At 43.5% G+C, this 14,775-nt stretch overlaps 1 protein-coding gene across 2 annotated transcripts; it reads right to left on the reverse strand.

Moving 5' to 3' along the window:
- Positions 1-367: 367 nt before the first annotated feature.
- TRIM40 (tripartite motif containing 40) lies at positions 368-13,960 on the reverse strand. Of its 2 annotated transcripts, none has more exons than XM_020888866.2 (5): positions 13,616-13,960; positions 2,999-3,094; positions 2,156-2,293; positions 1,840-1,862; positions 368-1,659 (listed from the first exon to the last, which is right to left on the reverse strand). In XM_020888866.2, exons 1-5 carry the CDS (start codon positions 13,958-13,960, stop codon positions 1,404-1,406), a joined length of 858 nt encoding a protein of 285 aa, XP_020744525.2. In that variant the 3' UTR covers positions 368-1,403. The 2 variants fall into 2 exon arrangements, with proteins under 2 accessions (XP_020744525.2, XP_020744524.2); XM_020888865.2 differs by having other exon boundaries at positions 2,156-2,380.
- Positions 13,961-14,775: the final 815 nt, after the last annotated feature.

Raw genomic sequence — 14,775 nt, forward strand, 5'->3', positions numbered from 1 at the left:
GTTCCCTCCTCCGGGAAGTGATGGAGTCCAGAGCCCCAAGCTCCCCATCACCCTCTCCAACACCCCAAAGGATTGTGCACACTTGTTGGGACATCCACACGTTTACGTGATTTTTTTACACTGTAGCAGCTCTTTCTATTAAAAGGAATGACAACTCACTCAAGTTAGTTCAAATAATAGGAAAGTTTATTATAAGATCGGACATGTAAATAAGGAAAATGCGACTTTTCCACCACTAACCAAGCTTCATGGGAAGCTATGGTGAGGTTGGTGGGGGGGGGACACAAGTAGTTCCCAAAGAAAGAACTGAAGATTTAAAAAATGTTAGTAATAATAACAAACACATATAGAGCTCACTCTGACCAGTCACTGCAAATAAATATTTTTTTATATATTAACTCAATTAATGATCACAACAACCCGATGAGGTAGGTATTATTAATAGTCCCATTTAAAAAAATAGTCCCATTTTATACATCAGACAAGTGAGACAGATGCAGGTTGGGTAACTGTTATTACTCACCCAAAGAAGTGATGCACAAATAATTGATATACAAAGGTAATTGATATACAAAGGTACTATTCATTGATCTGTATTTATTATATTATAGTTTCTGTGACATCTATTACCTCACAGTTTCTGTGGATCAGAAGTTTGGGTTCTCTGCTTGGAGTCTCATGAGGCTGCAATCAAGGTGTCAGCTGGGCTGGGTTCTCCTCTGGAGGCTCGACTGGAGAAAAATCCATAACCAAGTTCATTTAGGCAGTTGGCAGAATTAATTTTCTTGCAGCTGCCAAGACTGAGGGCCTCTGCTTCCTGTTGGCTGAAGGCTGGAGGCTGCTCTCAGCTCCTGGAGGCTGCCTACTGGCCGCAGAGTCACTCACATCATCAATTCAGCAAGGAGAATCTCAAGAGTGAGCATGTTAACAAGGAGGCATCCCATTTCTGTAAGGCAGTCCGTGAAGTGCCGGCCCATCCCCTTTGCCATATTCTGTTGATTAGAAGCAAGTCACAGGTTCTGCTCACACTCAGGGAGAAGGGATCACACAAGGGTATGAACACCACGAAGGGAGAGTCATGAGAGGTCACTGTAGAGTCTGTCCATCACAAAAACAATCAAAGTGCCAGGCGAGTGGTGCAGACACCAGGTGTTACAGGAGCTCAGAAGGAATGTTTCTTCCAACAGATGCGCGGGCTCCACATGCAGAGGTGGCCTCACCATTGTGAGCTCGTACCATCCAGACGTCTGGATGCTCCCGTTTCAATATGAGATGGTGAGAGATGGATGCTACCATCAGTTCACAGGAAAACAGAGGTCTTGGATCCTGACCGCTACAGTGGGAGCCAGAGTACAAGCCTGGTTCAGGAGAGAGGCTGTGACTATTGTCCAGGGGTCCGAGGGTCAGGCATCAGGTCGCAGCTCTAGCGACGAGGAATGGAGGTCATGTTCAGGAGATGGCAGGTCTGAGGGGCCACTGGGCAGACCTAATGGGAGGCTGGACAGGTTGGGGGAAGGAGAGCCAGGAGGGTGAGGTGAGTCTGAGATGAGATGGCCCAGGGATGAAGAGGTCAGAGCCGCTGAGGATGGCTGGACAAGTGATTCGTTGATTCTTTTCTCTAAGTTGGGATAAATAGCCTCTAATTGCTCTGGAGCACTCCTAGAAACAAAAAATCCTTCAGCATATTCTGTTGACTCTTCCACTGTCCATGTAGCATGAAGATGCAGGTTAAAGGAACAGTGGAACTCCTTGACCTTGAGAAAGCCCACTCACACATCTAGGTTGCTGTGGGTTTGTGTGTGGAAGCACATGTAGGAAGGGAGATGGGATAGCTCATACCTGTTCAATAGGTCACTAGCATCCTAGGGGAGAGAAGGAGTGAGAGTCACAATCGGTTCTTAGGTTCCTGTTCCCTCCAAGTCCCCTCCCCACCCCACTAGTGGGTGGCACTCAGGACTGCCACCTTGAGGACTGGAGGGGCGCACCCCTTCTGTGTACCCCGCTCTGCTGCACCAGCATTGGGCAGCCTCGGACAGGTCACCACCACGTGTCACAGAGAAGTCTCTTCTTACACCTCCCAGAGGGATACTACACGGTAGACTGCCCACTATCTGGGGAGAATTCCAGGCTGTGGAAGGCACCCCAGGATATGCACCTTCAGCAAGCTGGTGTCCAGTTTCTTGGCCATCCCCTCCAGATCAGTGACCAGGCTGCTGAGGTGGAGTAATGCCCTGGAGATGCCAGGCATTCTGGACAGCTCTGCTGACGCACCCTGCCGCTGGTCTGGCCACCACTGAGCAGGGGCATCCTGCTGTCTTCTGGTTTGGGGTTGCTGCTCCAGCTCAGCCTCCAGCCTGCGGGTCCCATGGTCTGCCTGAAACTCCAGAAAAGGAATTCTGTAAGATTTGATGTCAGAAGTCTCCGCCTAGCCCTCGGCCTCTGAACACTGAGTGAGAATGCTGATTTCTCAGTCCTCCTCCCTTCATAACATTGACTCTATATGTCATGGGTATTAAAGAGGCAGCCATTTTCTTCAAAAATGCAGGGACACCTTCTCCCCACCTAACACCCTTGTGAACATCCACACGTGTCATGTTACACACACACATACACAGACTCTGCTATATCCTCCCACTGCCTTTTAACCCTCTCGGGTCATAAGGTGAGGAGAGACCCCACACTGAAGTGAGCAAGGGAGACAGAAAGGTAGACAGTGAGACCGAGAAAGAGACCTACGGTTTGCAGAGTAATTTTCAACTGATAGTCTGCTTGTCTCTGATTCTCACCTTGAACCAGGTGGAGCAGGACTGGCTTTCATTGACCATATAAACCACATGAAGTTCAGAGGGTTTGACTTGCCCCAGGCCACTCAGCCAACAAACCCCAAGACGGAGCCCAGCACCCATGTTTCCAGCCTCCAGGTCCTCCCCTGCAGCAGGCTGCTCTAGACAGACAGATGGCCAGATTGGAGTCCTTCCTGAGACTCTAAGAAACCCACCTTCATCGCCTGCAGTCTCTCCTCCTCCTGAGTTCTGAGTCGCTGGAGTTCACAGATGTCCTTTCTGAGCTTCCTGATCCTGCGGTTGAGTCGTTCCTAGGGAGACAGACATGCCTGATGGTCAGACCACGGGTAAGGGTGATGCCCAAGGAACACATGGTTGGGGGGTGAGGGCGGTGGGTGTCCTGATCCCAGGATGAGGCTAAAGGAAAATTCTGCCTAAAAAGAGGCAGCTTTCTATGTGTCATCCTAGAGGGAAGAAATACAAGAGTTTATTTAATGGATGATGATGATGAAAAGAGATTGTTTTTTTAAGCCTTACCTACACAGGAATAACAGATAGTAACAATCTTTTCTACTCTGACTTCAGGGTGTTTTTCTCCCAACATCTAAAAGTTGCTGATCACTGGCAACTCTTTCTACTTCTCATCAACAAGTGAAGCCAATCTAGCTAGAACTGACTTAGGAGATGCAAAGCCTCTGGCACCACTCCCCCAGCCCTGGCTGGGATGGACCAGAATCCTTTACTAGAGGTAAACCTGTAGCCCAGGAAGGCATGGGACCTCTCTCTTAATCTTAAATCATTGTCTGGATGGGTCACTGCATCCAGGAAACTAGGGATATAATGAATGATTTCAGTTTCTAAAAAATTTACTTTCAGGTTTTTGAAAAACAATGTAGGAAGCAAAAATAAACACAGCTGATACAGATATCAACACAGGCCTTTAATGACTCAAAATGGAAGAAAGGTACAGGGTGGGGGTGACAGCAAAAGATTCTGCAAACAATCTCCTTGTCATCCCTTTTTAGACTGGTGACAAAATGTATTTGCCCTGCTAGATAAAAGGGCATATAAAGCTGTAGTAATAAAACAGTATGGTGCTGGGGCAAGAACATTTAGAAAATGAAAGAAGAGAGAGCTCAGGGAGAGACCCATGTTTGCAAAAGACTTTAAAAAGAAAAAGTACAAAGAAATGAGTCACAGGTATGAAATGTACAGTGTGGAGGATATAGTCAGTAACTGTGTCATATCTTTGTATAGTGACATACTGTAACTAAACTTGTCCTGGTGATCATTTTGAAATGTATAGAGATATTGAATCACTATGTTGTGTAAGAGGAGCTAACATAACATTGCAGGTCAATTATACTTTCAAAATGAACAAACAGAAAAAAGAAATCAGATTTGTGGTTATCAGAGGTAGAGAATAGGAAGAGGGTGAATTGGATAAAGGCAGTCAAAAGGTACAAGCTTCCAGTTATAAGATAAATAAGTACTAGAGATGAATGTGCAACACAATAAATATAATCAACACTGCTGTATGTTATATATGAAAGTGGTTAAGAGAGTGAATCCTAAGAGTTCTGATCACAAGAAATTTTTTTTAAATTTTTTTAACTTTATTTATAGGAGATAATGGATATTCACCAAACTACTGTAATAATCATATTGCTATGAATATACATCAAATCTTACACTGTACATCTTAAACTTTTACACTACTGTTTGTCAATCATATTTCAATAAAACTGAAAGAAAATAAAATAAAAAGTAGTATATAGATCAGTAAAAGAAGAGACAAAATCTGTAGGAGATGGTGTTGAGAAGCTGGCTTACAACAACAGAGAAAATTAAAGCCAGATGCCTATCCAGAACTCTAGATGGACTAAAGATTGCATGAAAGGAAAACTATAAAGTTAATAGAAAATAATGCTAAAGAATAAATTTGTGGCCTGGGGGTAGGGAAAAATTGTCTTAAATAAAACCCCCAAAGCACAAACCATGAGACAATGATTTAACTTGATGACCTTAAAAATTAAGTATTTCTGTTCAATAACACCACTATGGACAAAACTAACAGAGAAATGACAGACTAGGAGATAATATCTGCAATGTCTAAAACCAACAAGAGACTTATTATATACAGAACATCAAAGGCAAGCCTAGGGAATTCCCTGATAGTCCAGTGGTTGAGATTCAGTGCTTTCACTGCTGTGGGTCTGGGTTCAGTCCCTGGTTGGTGAACTAAGATCCCACGAGTCGCACAGTGCAGCCATAAATACATAAATAAATAAATAAAAGGAAAGCTGAGAAATAAATAAGAAGACAGGAAACCAAAAGAAAAATTTGGAAAGAATATGAACTGTTAATTTACAGAAGAAGGGATGCCCAAACTCATTAGTGATTAGAGAAATGGAAATTAATACAATGGAATATTACTTGACCCTCATCAGATGAATAAAAATTAGACAATTGGATAATGCCTGGGGGAGGAGGGATGTATGTGGGTATAAGAACCACACTGCAGGCTCGTGAGATGTGCATTGGCATAGCATTCTGTTGAGGGTCTTGGCCACCTAGGTGTGTTTTCCTCTATGATCCGGTGGTCCCGTTTCTGGATAAAAATCCCAGAGAATTCCTCACTCAGGTTCTAAGATAATGTGTACGCTACAACACTGTTTGTGGTAACAGAGTTGGAATCACATAAAGTCCATTCCTGTGAAATGGATGGGTAAAATGAGGAAGGTGCCTGCTGTGGAACACTATGCAGCTATCAGAAACAATGGACCATGTGACCCACAAAACGTGAACTGATCTCAAATTCATGGTAGAATGGAAAGTAAGAAGTAGAGACTTCCCTGGTGGTCCAGTGGTTAAGACTCTGCACTTCCACCACAGAGGGCATAGGTTCAATCAATACCTGCTCAGGAATTAAGATCCCACAAGGGGCCCAGTTGAGGGGGAAAGAAGGGTGAGGTAAAGAAATAGAATGAGTCCCATCATGTAATTTTGTTAATTCAATATATAAACACACAGTGCAGCAATGTGTGTTTTGTAAACCGTCTACAAATAAAAATATAACAAACACTAAGTAGTTACCCATGGAAGAAAAAGGAACAGTGATTAAATTAAATGGAACAAACAAAACAAAAACGGGATTTGTGGACTAAAGATAGAAAGTGAAAGTTGCTCAGTCATGTCTGACTCTGTGACCCTGTGGACTATACAGTCCATGGAATTCTCCAGGCCAGAATACTGTACAGACCATGGGATTCTCCAGGCCATGATACTGGAGTGGGTAGCTATTCCCTTCTCCAGGAGATCTTCCCAACCCAGGCATCAAATCCAGGTCTCCCACATTGAGGGTGGATCCTTTACCAACTGAGCCACAAGGGAAGCCTGGACTAAAGGTAAGAGTGTGCTATTAACCAAAGAGTGTGTGTTTCAGTGAGTAAATCCATCTCAACTTGGGTCAAAAAAAAAAATGGGGGAGAGGGGATTTTGTTGTTGTTGGCTGTTCATGGGGGATATTTCTTTCTTTTTTTCCCCTGTCATTTTGCTTCACTTCCTCTTCGGAAAAGAAGTGTCTTGCATCACTGGAGACATACAGGAGGATGGGGTTGGACAAGATGACTTTGAAAGTTCTTTCTGGCCCTGAGATTCAGAAGATGGAACCAAAGTCAAGGGTCTAGGGGTGAGACATCAGCAAGGACATTCATGCAAACAAAGAGTAAGCAGAAGAGACAGTGATGTCACTAGGAAATTGTTAAAAATTTGTCACGCCACTGGGTGTTACCTGCATGCATTTCCCAGCAGAGAAGGAATAAAACAGAAGGAAGGGCATGTGAATTTCACTCAGGGGCCTCGCTGGTGAAGGCGGAGGCTCAGGTGGGGTGGGGAATTGTGTAAGCATGAGAGTTCAGGTCTCACAAAGTTGAAACAAGCAAATAACCTGCAGTGTGTTACTCCTTCCATTTACTCTCTCTGGTGTCACAACTACATTTCTTGAAGGAGTAGGCGGTTCTCACTGTCTTCACATCCTCGTGGCCCTTTTGCTCCCCAACATCTGCCTTTGCTTCTCATCACTCTTTGGAAACTGCTCTCTCCAAGGTCACCAGTGAACTCCAGGGAAGAAACTTCGGAGGTGCCTTCTTCTCAGGCTCCTCTTCTTTGATGTGATTCTCCCCACCCCACTCTACCCACCTCCCACGCCCTGTCCTTCCTTGACCTTTGTGAGGTTTTCTTTAACCCGTTTCTTTTGCTGAACTATGTCCTTAATTTCAGGCTTCAGATTTTATCATAATTTCCTGAAAGATGTTTGTCCTAACAGTCAATCCTATTTCTAGCTGAGACCTAAGTATCTTCTACTGCCCTATTGGCAGTTCAAACTCAGTCTGGAGTAATCAAACTCAGTCTGGAGTAATCAAACTTCTCTTCCTCTTCCTCACTCTCTTCTGCAATCCACTACTCTTGACTGCCATATTTCTGTCCTTGGACCCACTATTCTGCCTGTCATCCAACTTGAAATCTCAGTCATATATTGTCTTTTTCCTGTTTTACTCCTGTCTTCAAAAGAGTTTCTTATTGTCAAAGATAAGCCCAAACTCCTTAACCCAATATCCAAGACCCCCCATAACCCAATTATATTTTCTGTGTTCCATCTCCTTACTTTCTCCTTGTTCTTCACAGGAGCCAAATGGAATTGCTTGTGGTTTCCCAAACACACCCCACACAGTCACACCTCTCTTTCACTTCCCTTTGCCAGGAATGCTATCTGTTTCTGCCTGTCAAAGTCAAGCCTGTTCCTAAGATCTGGTTCAAAATGTCACAGTCCTGTCTTCTGGAGTAGCTTAAAATTTAATGAAGAGTTTACAGTCAACTATGAACATTGTGTAAATAAAAAATGATGCAAAGATAGCAGCAATAAAGATAAATGCATGAAATAATCGAAGATAATTCAGATCTATCATTTACAGTATTCAAAATGAATAAGGTAAAGTCCTTTTTTAAAAAAAATGTTTATTACATCCAGTTTTGCATTAAGATAATATTTAGAGTGTGCATATTATGTGAACAAGGTACTCATTAGAATTAAAAAATTAATTTTAAAAATTAAATAAAATTAATTAACAAAATTCCACAAACTTTTATCTTACTAAAATATTCCTCAGGGAGTTTGAGGAAAAAAAAGACAAATTGAAAGATAAGCAATGGTTCAAGCTGTGTTTTGAATTAATAAATACTTTTTTAAAGTCTGTGATCCTAAAATGTGATTTCGCAATAAAAAAATTTTGACAAGAGCAGTAAGTAGTGATGAAACATGAGAACTTAGCAACACTGAAAATCCTCTCAAATGGCTTACTAACAATATGCATCAAAGAAAAAGTGGTTAGAAGGCAAAAAGTTACCTTTCCCTATATAGTTACCAAAAAACCAAAAAGACCAATTTTCAAAAAACATGCTCCTTACGGAACAAGTCCCAAAATATAGATAAGAAAGGTATAATCGACTATATTTTATGAGGAAAAATGGTGTTGGTGACTAAACCTGACAATGTCCACATGATCATACATATAGAAAATGTCAGGAAATTAAGTTAAAGGATATATGAATTCAGCAAAGACTCTCATTTGGATCTACAATGTACCAATTGCCAAAAAAATTACTCTTATAAAATATATAGCTACCCTCAATATGAGATTTAAATTAAGAAATGTAACATCTGATTCAGCAACATAAAGGAAAACACTTAGTGATATTAATACATCCTGCTATTGGTCAAGACTGTGTAGGCCCATAAAAGTAATAATTCTTAATGCAGGCAACAAATTTAGTGTGATACCAATTAAAATTTCATGGAATTCTCCATAATGCTTAGAAACATTGTATAAGAAAAATCTTTCTGAAAAGACAGCAAGAACATCAGGTTACAAAAATTACTATTTGGTGAAGATGCTACTACATTTAAAAATAAACCAAAAAGCAATAAGTATCGAAACTGCATAATATCTTTCGAACTGAAAACACTAAATCCCTAGTTTCAAAAATCAAGTTGGTGCTCTATGCCACATTCCAGTCCCACTCGATTTCACTCATAGATAGGTTCACTTTTCCAAATTCGACCTACCACAGCTTCACTCTTTTCAAACCTTTCACATCCCCGCCTCTAACCACACAGCTGGTGTTCTTTCTCACATATTACTGAGGAAATAAATCCAGACACGTGAGTCACCTCCCAAACTGCAAGACTCCCTCCCCTTGCAGATGCCTTATTTTGTTCCCCACTGTTTCAATGGAAAGAGTGTGCCTCCTCCCAGCCCAGCATCCACTTCTTTGCTGACGCCCATCTAACTAGATGGCTCAGCATCATTCAACGTACTCTGTAGTCTCTTCTTAGCGTCTGGAACACCACTTCCCTAGCTTTTCTCAAGCCTTGCTAGTGGCTTAGCCCAAGTCTCCCTTACTGGGTCCCCCTCCATCTTACATCTAAGTGATGGCCTTTCTTGGGACCTTGCCCTGGAAACTCTCTTCTCCCTAGACTCTCTCCTTGGGATATTGCAGCAATTCCCTTAGTTTTAAATATTATCTTTTAAAAATTATTTTATTTACTTTCATTTATTTTTTTGACTGCTCTGCGTGATTTGTGGGATTTTAGTTCCCTGACCAGGGAGGATTAGGATGGAGTCCTAACCACTGCATTGCCAGGGAATTCCCTTAAATACTATCTTTATTCTGATGGCACCCTGTCCTAGGTTCTGGGAATACTACCCCAGACTCTCTTTGGAGATTCAGATTTCTTAGCCAGCTGCATATCTAAGATCCTGCTTTGATGTGTCTCAACTTGGACTCGACTTGTCTTAAATGGAACTTGATGTTTAGTTCAAACCTGTTCTCCCCAGTCCTTATCTTTCCATCATCCATCTAGTTTCTCACACTAGAAACTCATGAAGTCATCTTTTGATTCCCTTCATTCCCTCACCCCACTTCTAATTTGTCAGTAGATGCTGTCAATTCACACTCTAATTATAAACTCTTCAAGTGCAACAAGACATTTCCAGATTTGGGGCTCCCAAATCTGTATTCCCTTCTGCCCAGTCTTTCCACTGGCCGCCTTCTCTTTTCCCTGGTCTCAGCACCAATGCCACCTTCTCTGTGAGGCCCTCATGGACCACATGGGTCACCCATTACTCTCCATCTCTGATTCCTGTTTGTTTTCTTCCTAGATCATACAAGACTTGTCATTTGTTTGATTTCTTGTCTGTCTTTCTTGGGAAAATCCCTGGCAGGAGGGATGGCATCTGACTTGTTCAGCATTGTATTCCTAGCATGTATGGTAGTTACTGATACACTGCAGGAACTTACTCAAGTCTTTCTTAAACAAATATTGTTATTTATTTACTTTAGGTTCCTTGTCATAATATAAAGGTAGACTAGAGGACAGAGATTATGAATCATATTTATAGTTCCAACAATGCCTGGCATGACATCATACACAAAGCACAGACCTGAATAAATCATTGAGTGAGTGAATAGATTTTCCTATCTATTCACTGGCCCATCAGCAGGTGGGAGACCACCCTCTACCCTCCTGTGATCCCCTGCACTTAGAGGGAATGATGTTAGAACTAGAGAACTTGGCCTCTTTGGTTTTCTGAGTTATTTCTCTCCCTTCCCATAGTCACCCTTGATCTGGACTCCTCACTTTCTCATTCTGTCTCAAAATGTGTTCAAAAAGTCAAGAATCTAAGAGAAGGCTTTGGAAATTCATCTTTCATTATTGGATAGAAAGACACCATGGTGAAAATATGTCAATTTTCCATCCAATCAAATGGAAACTAAATTGGGGGTGGGAGAGGGGGAAGATTGGTTTGAAAAATGCTAAAGCTAATTGGCAAAATAGGCATATATAAATATCCACAAAAATTCTGAAAAATAAGAATATTCTGACAGTTCTAAGACCTACCTGACACTAAAATACATTGGAAAAGGACAGTTTTAAAAATGGTTTTACACCCAGGCAGAACTAGAACAGAACAGAATAGAGTCAAGAAAATACGCAAGTCTATATGCACCCATGGCATACTATAAAGTTGGGATTCAAATCAGTGGGGGACTATGGGTTATTCCGTAGTAAATGATGACAGGAAAACTGATCATAATTTGGAAGCTATCTTAATCTTTCATCAAAATATATCTTGGATATTCTAAGCCCTTTAAAATAAATGTTGAAGGATACTCATTGCAACATTTCTGGTGATCTTAAAACAAAGCAGTAACCTATAGATAACTCAATATCAGTCAATTTATGGTACATTCATAGAGCTGAACACCATGCAGTTGTTGAATTCATAAGCTCCGAAGGTACTGATGGGAAAATGAAATAATGTCCAAGATGTATTTTTAGATGATAAAAATGAGTTACAGAAAGATATGAAGAGAATCCTTGTGTGTCTGTGTTTTAGACAGTGTGTTCATACACACAATTTTTTGAAAGAATTATACACAAAAATCTAACAATGGTTACTTCTAGGGTCTGAGAATAGGGGAAAACAGGAAGAAAGATTTTTAGTTTTGACTTTATACATTACAATATTGCCTGAATGTACCACTTTGATGATAAAAGTTTTTTACTTTTTTTAAAAATTAAAGTAAAAATAAATCTAGGAATTTCTCTGGAGCTGTTGCAGTCAGTGTGGGTTCGGTTCAGTTTCAGATAGCTCCTCGTTCCAGCTTACACTTCTGGATATCTATAGGCCCCTTCCGGTGTAGTCAGTGTTACCTACAGGGATTTTAATCTGTTGCACCAGTCATTTCTGAAGTGGTTCCCTTTGTTTATTTGGCTTCTGTTTGCCGGTCTCTTCAAAGTCTAATTTCCGCCCTGACATAGGCCGGCGGAGGTGGTCTCTTGTTTAGGTTCGCTGGTTCAGTCGTGCTGTGGGGAGGGAGGGGCGCTGCAGACAGATATCACTGGCCTGTGTGGGGAGCGCTTGCAGTGTTCTGGCCATACTGGGTTTGCCCCCGCTCACAGGTGTGTGCTTCCCCGTCTACACTGCTCAGGCTCACGGTTGCTCTATATGGAGTGGGCCCTGCGTTGCGTGCAGTTCCAGTTTTCCGGTATTCCACAAAAGCGCGGACTCAGTTGGGCCTGCGTTTTGTGCCTTCCCCGCCCGAGCAGCTCAGGCAGCCAGGAGCTTGACGGGTGCACTCTCCCCGGGTGCGGTGCGCCTTCTCCCCTCCGCGGGCCCAGCCTCAGTTTCTGCCCGGGCCAGTCGGGTGCGCCTTGTGTCTGTTCTCGGGAGCTGGCCTCTAGCCGCGACCCTCCCGGCAGATGTTGACCATCCAGAATCTCAGGAAGTCTTTGGTTGGAAGCTGGGAGCCTGTTTGCAGTTTGGTAGGGGTGCCGTCTCTGGGGCCGAGTTTGCCCCTTTCCCTTCCCCCCTGCCTCCTGCCTCCGGCGGGGGCTGGACCAGTCTGCCGCTGGCTAGCTCTTCTCTGGGATCACTTGGTTCTTCCTTTGTTCTGCGAACTGGCCCGCAGTGTGTTCTGGCCGGTTAATTTTCTCTCTCTCTTGCTATCCCACAGTTTAAGTTGCTATCTCGCATTAGCTCCCTCTGATTGCCCTCAGGGCATTCGGGCCTAGTCCTTACCCTAAGCAATGCTGCCCGCTCCTCTCCATTCCACCCCCACTTGCTGGTGGCGGATGCGGGCGTCTGGGGTACTTTTCTGCTGGGAGTTGGTTTTAGGCATGTAATCTGTGGGTTATATTTATTTTTCCTCCCAGTTAGGTTGCCCTCCGAAATTCAAAAACTTTCCCCAGACCCGCCAGTGAGAGGGTTTCCTGGTGTTTGGAAACTTCCTCTATTACGACTCCCTTCCCGGGATGGGTCTCCGTCCCTAGGTCTTTTGTCTCTCTTTTTATCTTTTATATTTTGTCCTATCTCCTATCGAAGACGATGGGCTGCTTTTTTGGGCGCCTGATGTCTTCTGCTAGCAGTCAGAAGTTGTTTTGTGAAGTTTGCTCATCGTTCAAAAGTTCTTTAGATGAATTTGTAGGGGAGAAAGTGGTCTCCCCGTCCTATTCCTCCGCCATCTTAGCTCCTCCCCCTCCAAAAGTTTTTTAAAATAGGATAAAAATACTTACTATTGGAAGGAAGGAAAAAAAGACAAAGGAAGAAGGAAAAAAGAGAATCATGTACTAATTTCCAAGTTTCAATATATTTACAGGATAACTGTTAACATATGTAAATGTGGCTCAGTGGTGAAAAATTCCCCTGCCAAGCAGGAGATGTAAGTTTGATCCCTGGGTTGGGAAGATCTCCTGGAGAAGAAAATGGCAACTCACTCCAGTGTTCTTGCCTGGGTAATCCCATGGACAGAGGAGCCTGGCAGACTACAGTCCATGGGGTTGCAAAAAAGTCAGACCATGACTTAGCGAATAAACATCAACAAAACCTGATTACGTTTCTGGCCAACATTCTAGTACTGTCAATCAAGGGAACCATATAGTATTAATATTAAAAGGGTTTTGCCTTATTTAGTCCAGCTCCTTCATACTACAGATGAGAAATGTAAGGAGTTCATGCTTCCTGGGAATCTGATGTCACGGGACAGTGTCTCCTCTCAGACTCCTACTAATACATTGAAACTTTAACATCAGTAGCAAGATATACACAGAGAAATGAAGACAAAGGTCCAAAACAGGATAAAGCAGAAGAAAGGAAGACAAGTGTCAGTTACTGAACCTCTGTGACATGCCCGGGATCAAGGGCAGGGAGTAGAAAGAAGTGACTTGGGAAGGTGGGGGCAGGGGGATAGCGACGATGACCTCACGTTACCTTGTAGTGGCTGATGGCATTTTCAATGGCCAGTTCACGGTGAGACTTGTGTTCAGGGGTCACCCGGCATTCCATGCACAGAAGACGTCTGCTCTCCTCACAGAACCAGCACACCTTCTTCTGGTGGCTGTCGCAGGTATAGCCGGCCCCCAGGACCCCCTCGGAACAGGGCTTCCGGCAGAGGGGGCAGCTGCGGACTCTGGAGACCGAGGCCTTCTCCAGGTGCTGGGCCAGGCAGGCCCGGCAGAAGAGGTGGCCGCAGTCGGTGCGCACTGCCTCCTTCAGGCACTCCTGGCAGATGGGGCAGACGCCCTCTTCCCGGCGGTCCTCCCGCAGGGGGCCCATGGCCTCCATCCCACACTGCCAGCGTCCCGTCTATTAGGGCCTCCTTCCCCACAGGAACTTTGGACGGCTTGCCACTCCTGACAGTCCAGATAAGGAGGAGGCAGCCCCGGAGAGGCTCAGAGGACACAACTCAGCCCTCCAATTCCAAGAACCGCCTGCCCTTCCTCAACAGAGCATTGCATGGACGGAAACCACAGAAAACAGCATTCTGCAACAAGTTCCAGAAACACATCACCTTTCACATTACCCTCTGGTTTCCTAGTCTTTACTAGACATAAAATCACTCTTTTTCCTACACCTGGAGGAAGCAGGTGATTCAAAGACCATGTTTCCTCTTCAGAGCTTTCTGTGAATATTTTTACAGCTCAAAGTTAAGAGGCCAGAGTGTCCCTGTCAGAAGCCAGAGCTTCATAAATTTCAAAGGTGAAAGTCTCTGATTTGCTCTCAGTTGAGAGAAGCTGCAGGAGCTGGTCGAGTAGCACACTGTGATACTTGAAGGCTTGTGGTCACACTCTAAGAGTTTGGCTTCTGCTGTTAATTATGACTTGACATTTGCATCAGCATCTCTGTCAGCTGTTCATTCTACCAACCAGCATCTCTTTCAGGGTTATATAAATTCCACAATCAAAGGGACAGATAAGAAGAAAAGGACAGGGAAAAGTCCAGAGACCTTTTCCCTTCCTTTCAAACCACCTCCAAAGACCCAAAGAAAAAAGTACTCTCCCGTCCCTATTTCCCTCAAAACACTGCATTCAACTCTCATACCCTCATCCCCAAGCCTCTTGTCTAGTCCTCCTCCAGGAAGCTCCCCTCGT

The sequence above is a fragment of the Odocoileus virginianus genome, chromosome 27 (assembly GCF_023699985.2).
Source record: "Odocoileus virginianus isolate 20LAN1187 ecotype Illinois chromosome 27, Ovbor_1.2, whole genome shotgun sequence".
NCBI classification, from domain to species: domain Eukaryota; kingdom Metazoa; phylum Chordata; class Mammalia; order Artiodactyla; family Cervidae; genus Odocoileus; species Odocoileus virginianus.

What these genes read in the sequence shown, in the direction of transcription:
- TRIM40 (XM_020888865.2), bottom strand. Translation starts at nt 13,960, where the DNA reads ATGGGCCCCCTGCGGGAGGACCGCCGGGAAGAGGGCGTCTGCCCCATC. An exon ending in ATGCCATCAGCCACTACAAG is followed by an intron (nt 3,095 to 13,615) that starts GTAACGTGAGGT and finishes CTGTCTCCCTAG; the next exon opens with GAACGACTCAACCGCAGGAT. An exon ending in GCTAGTGACCTATTGAACAG is followed by an intron (nt 1,660 to 1,839) that starts GTATGAGCTATC and finishes TTTTGTTTCTAG; the next exon opens with GAGTGCTCCAGAGCAATTAG.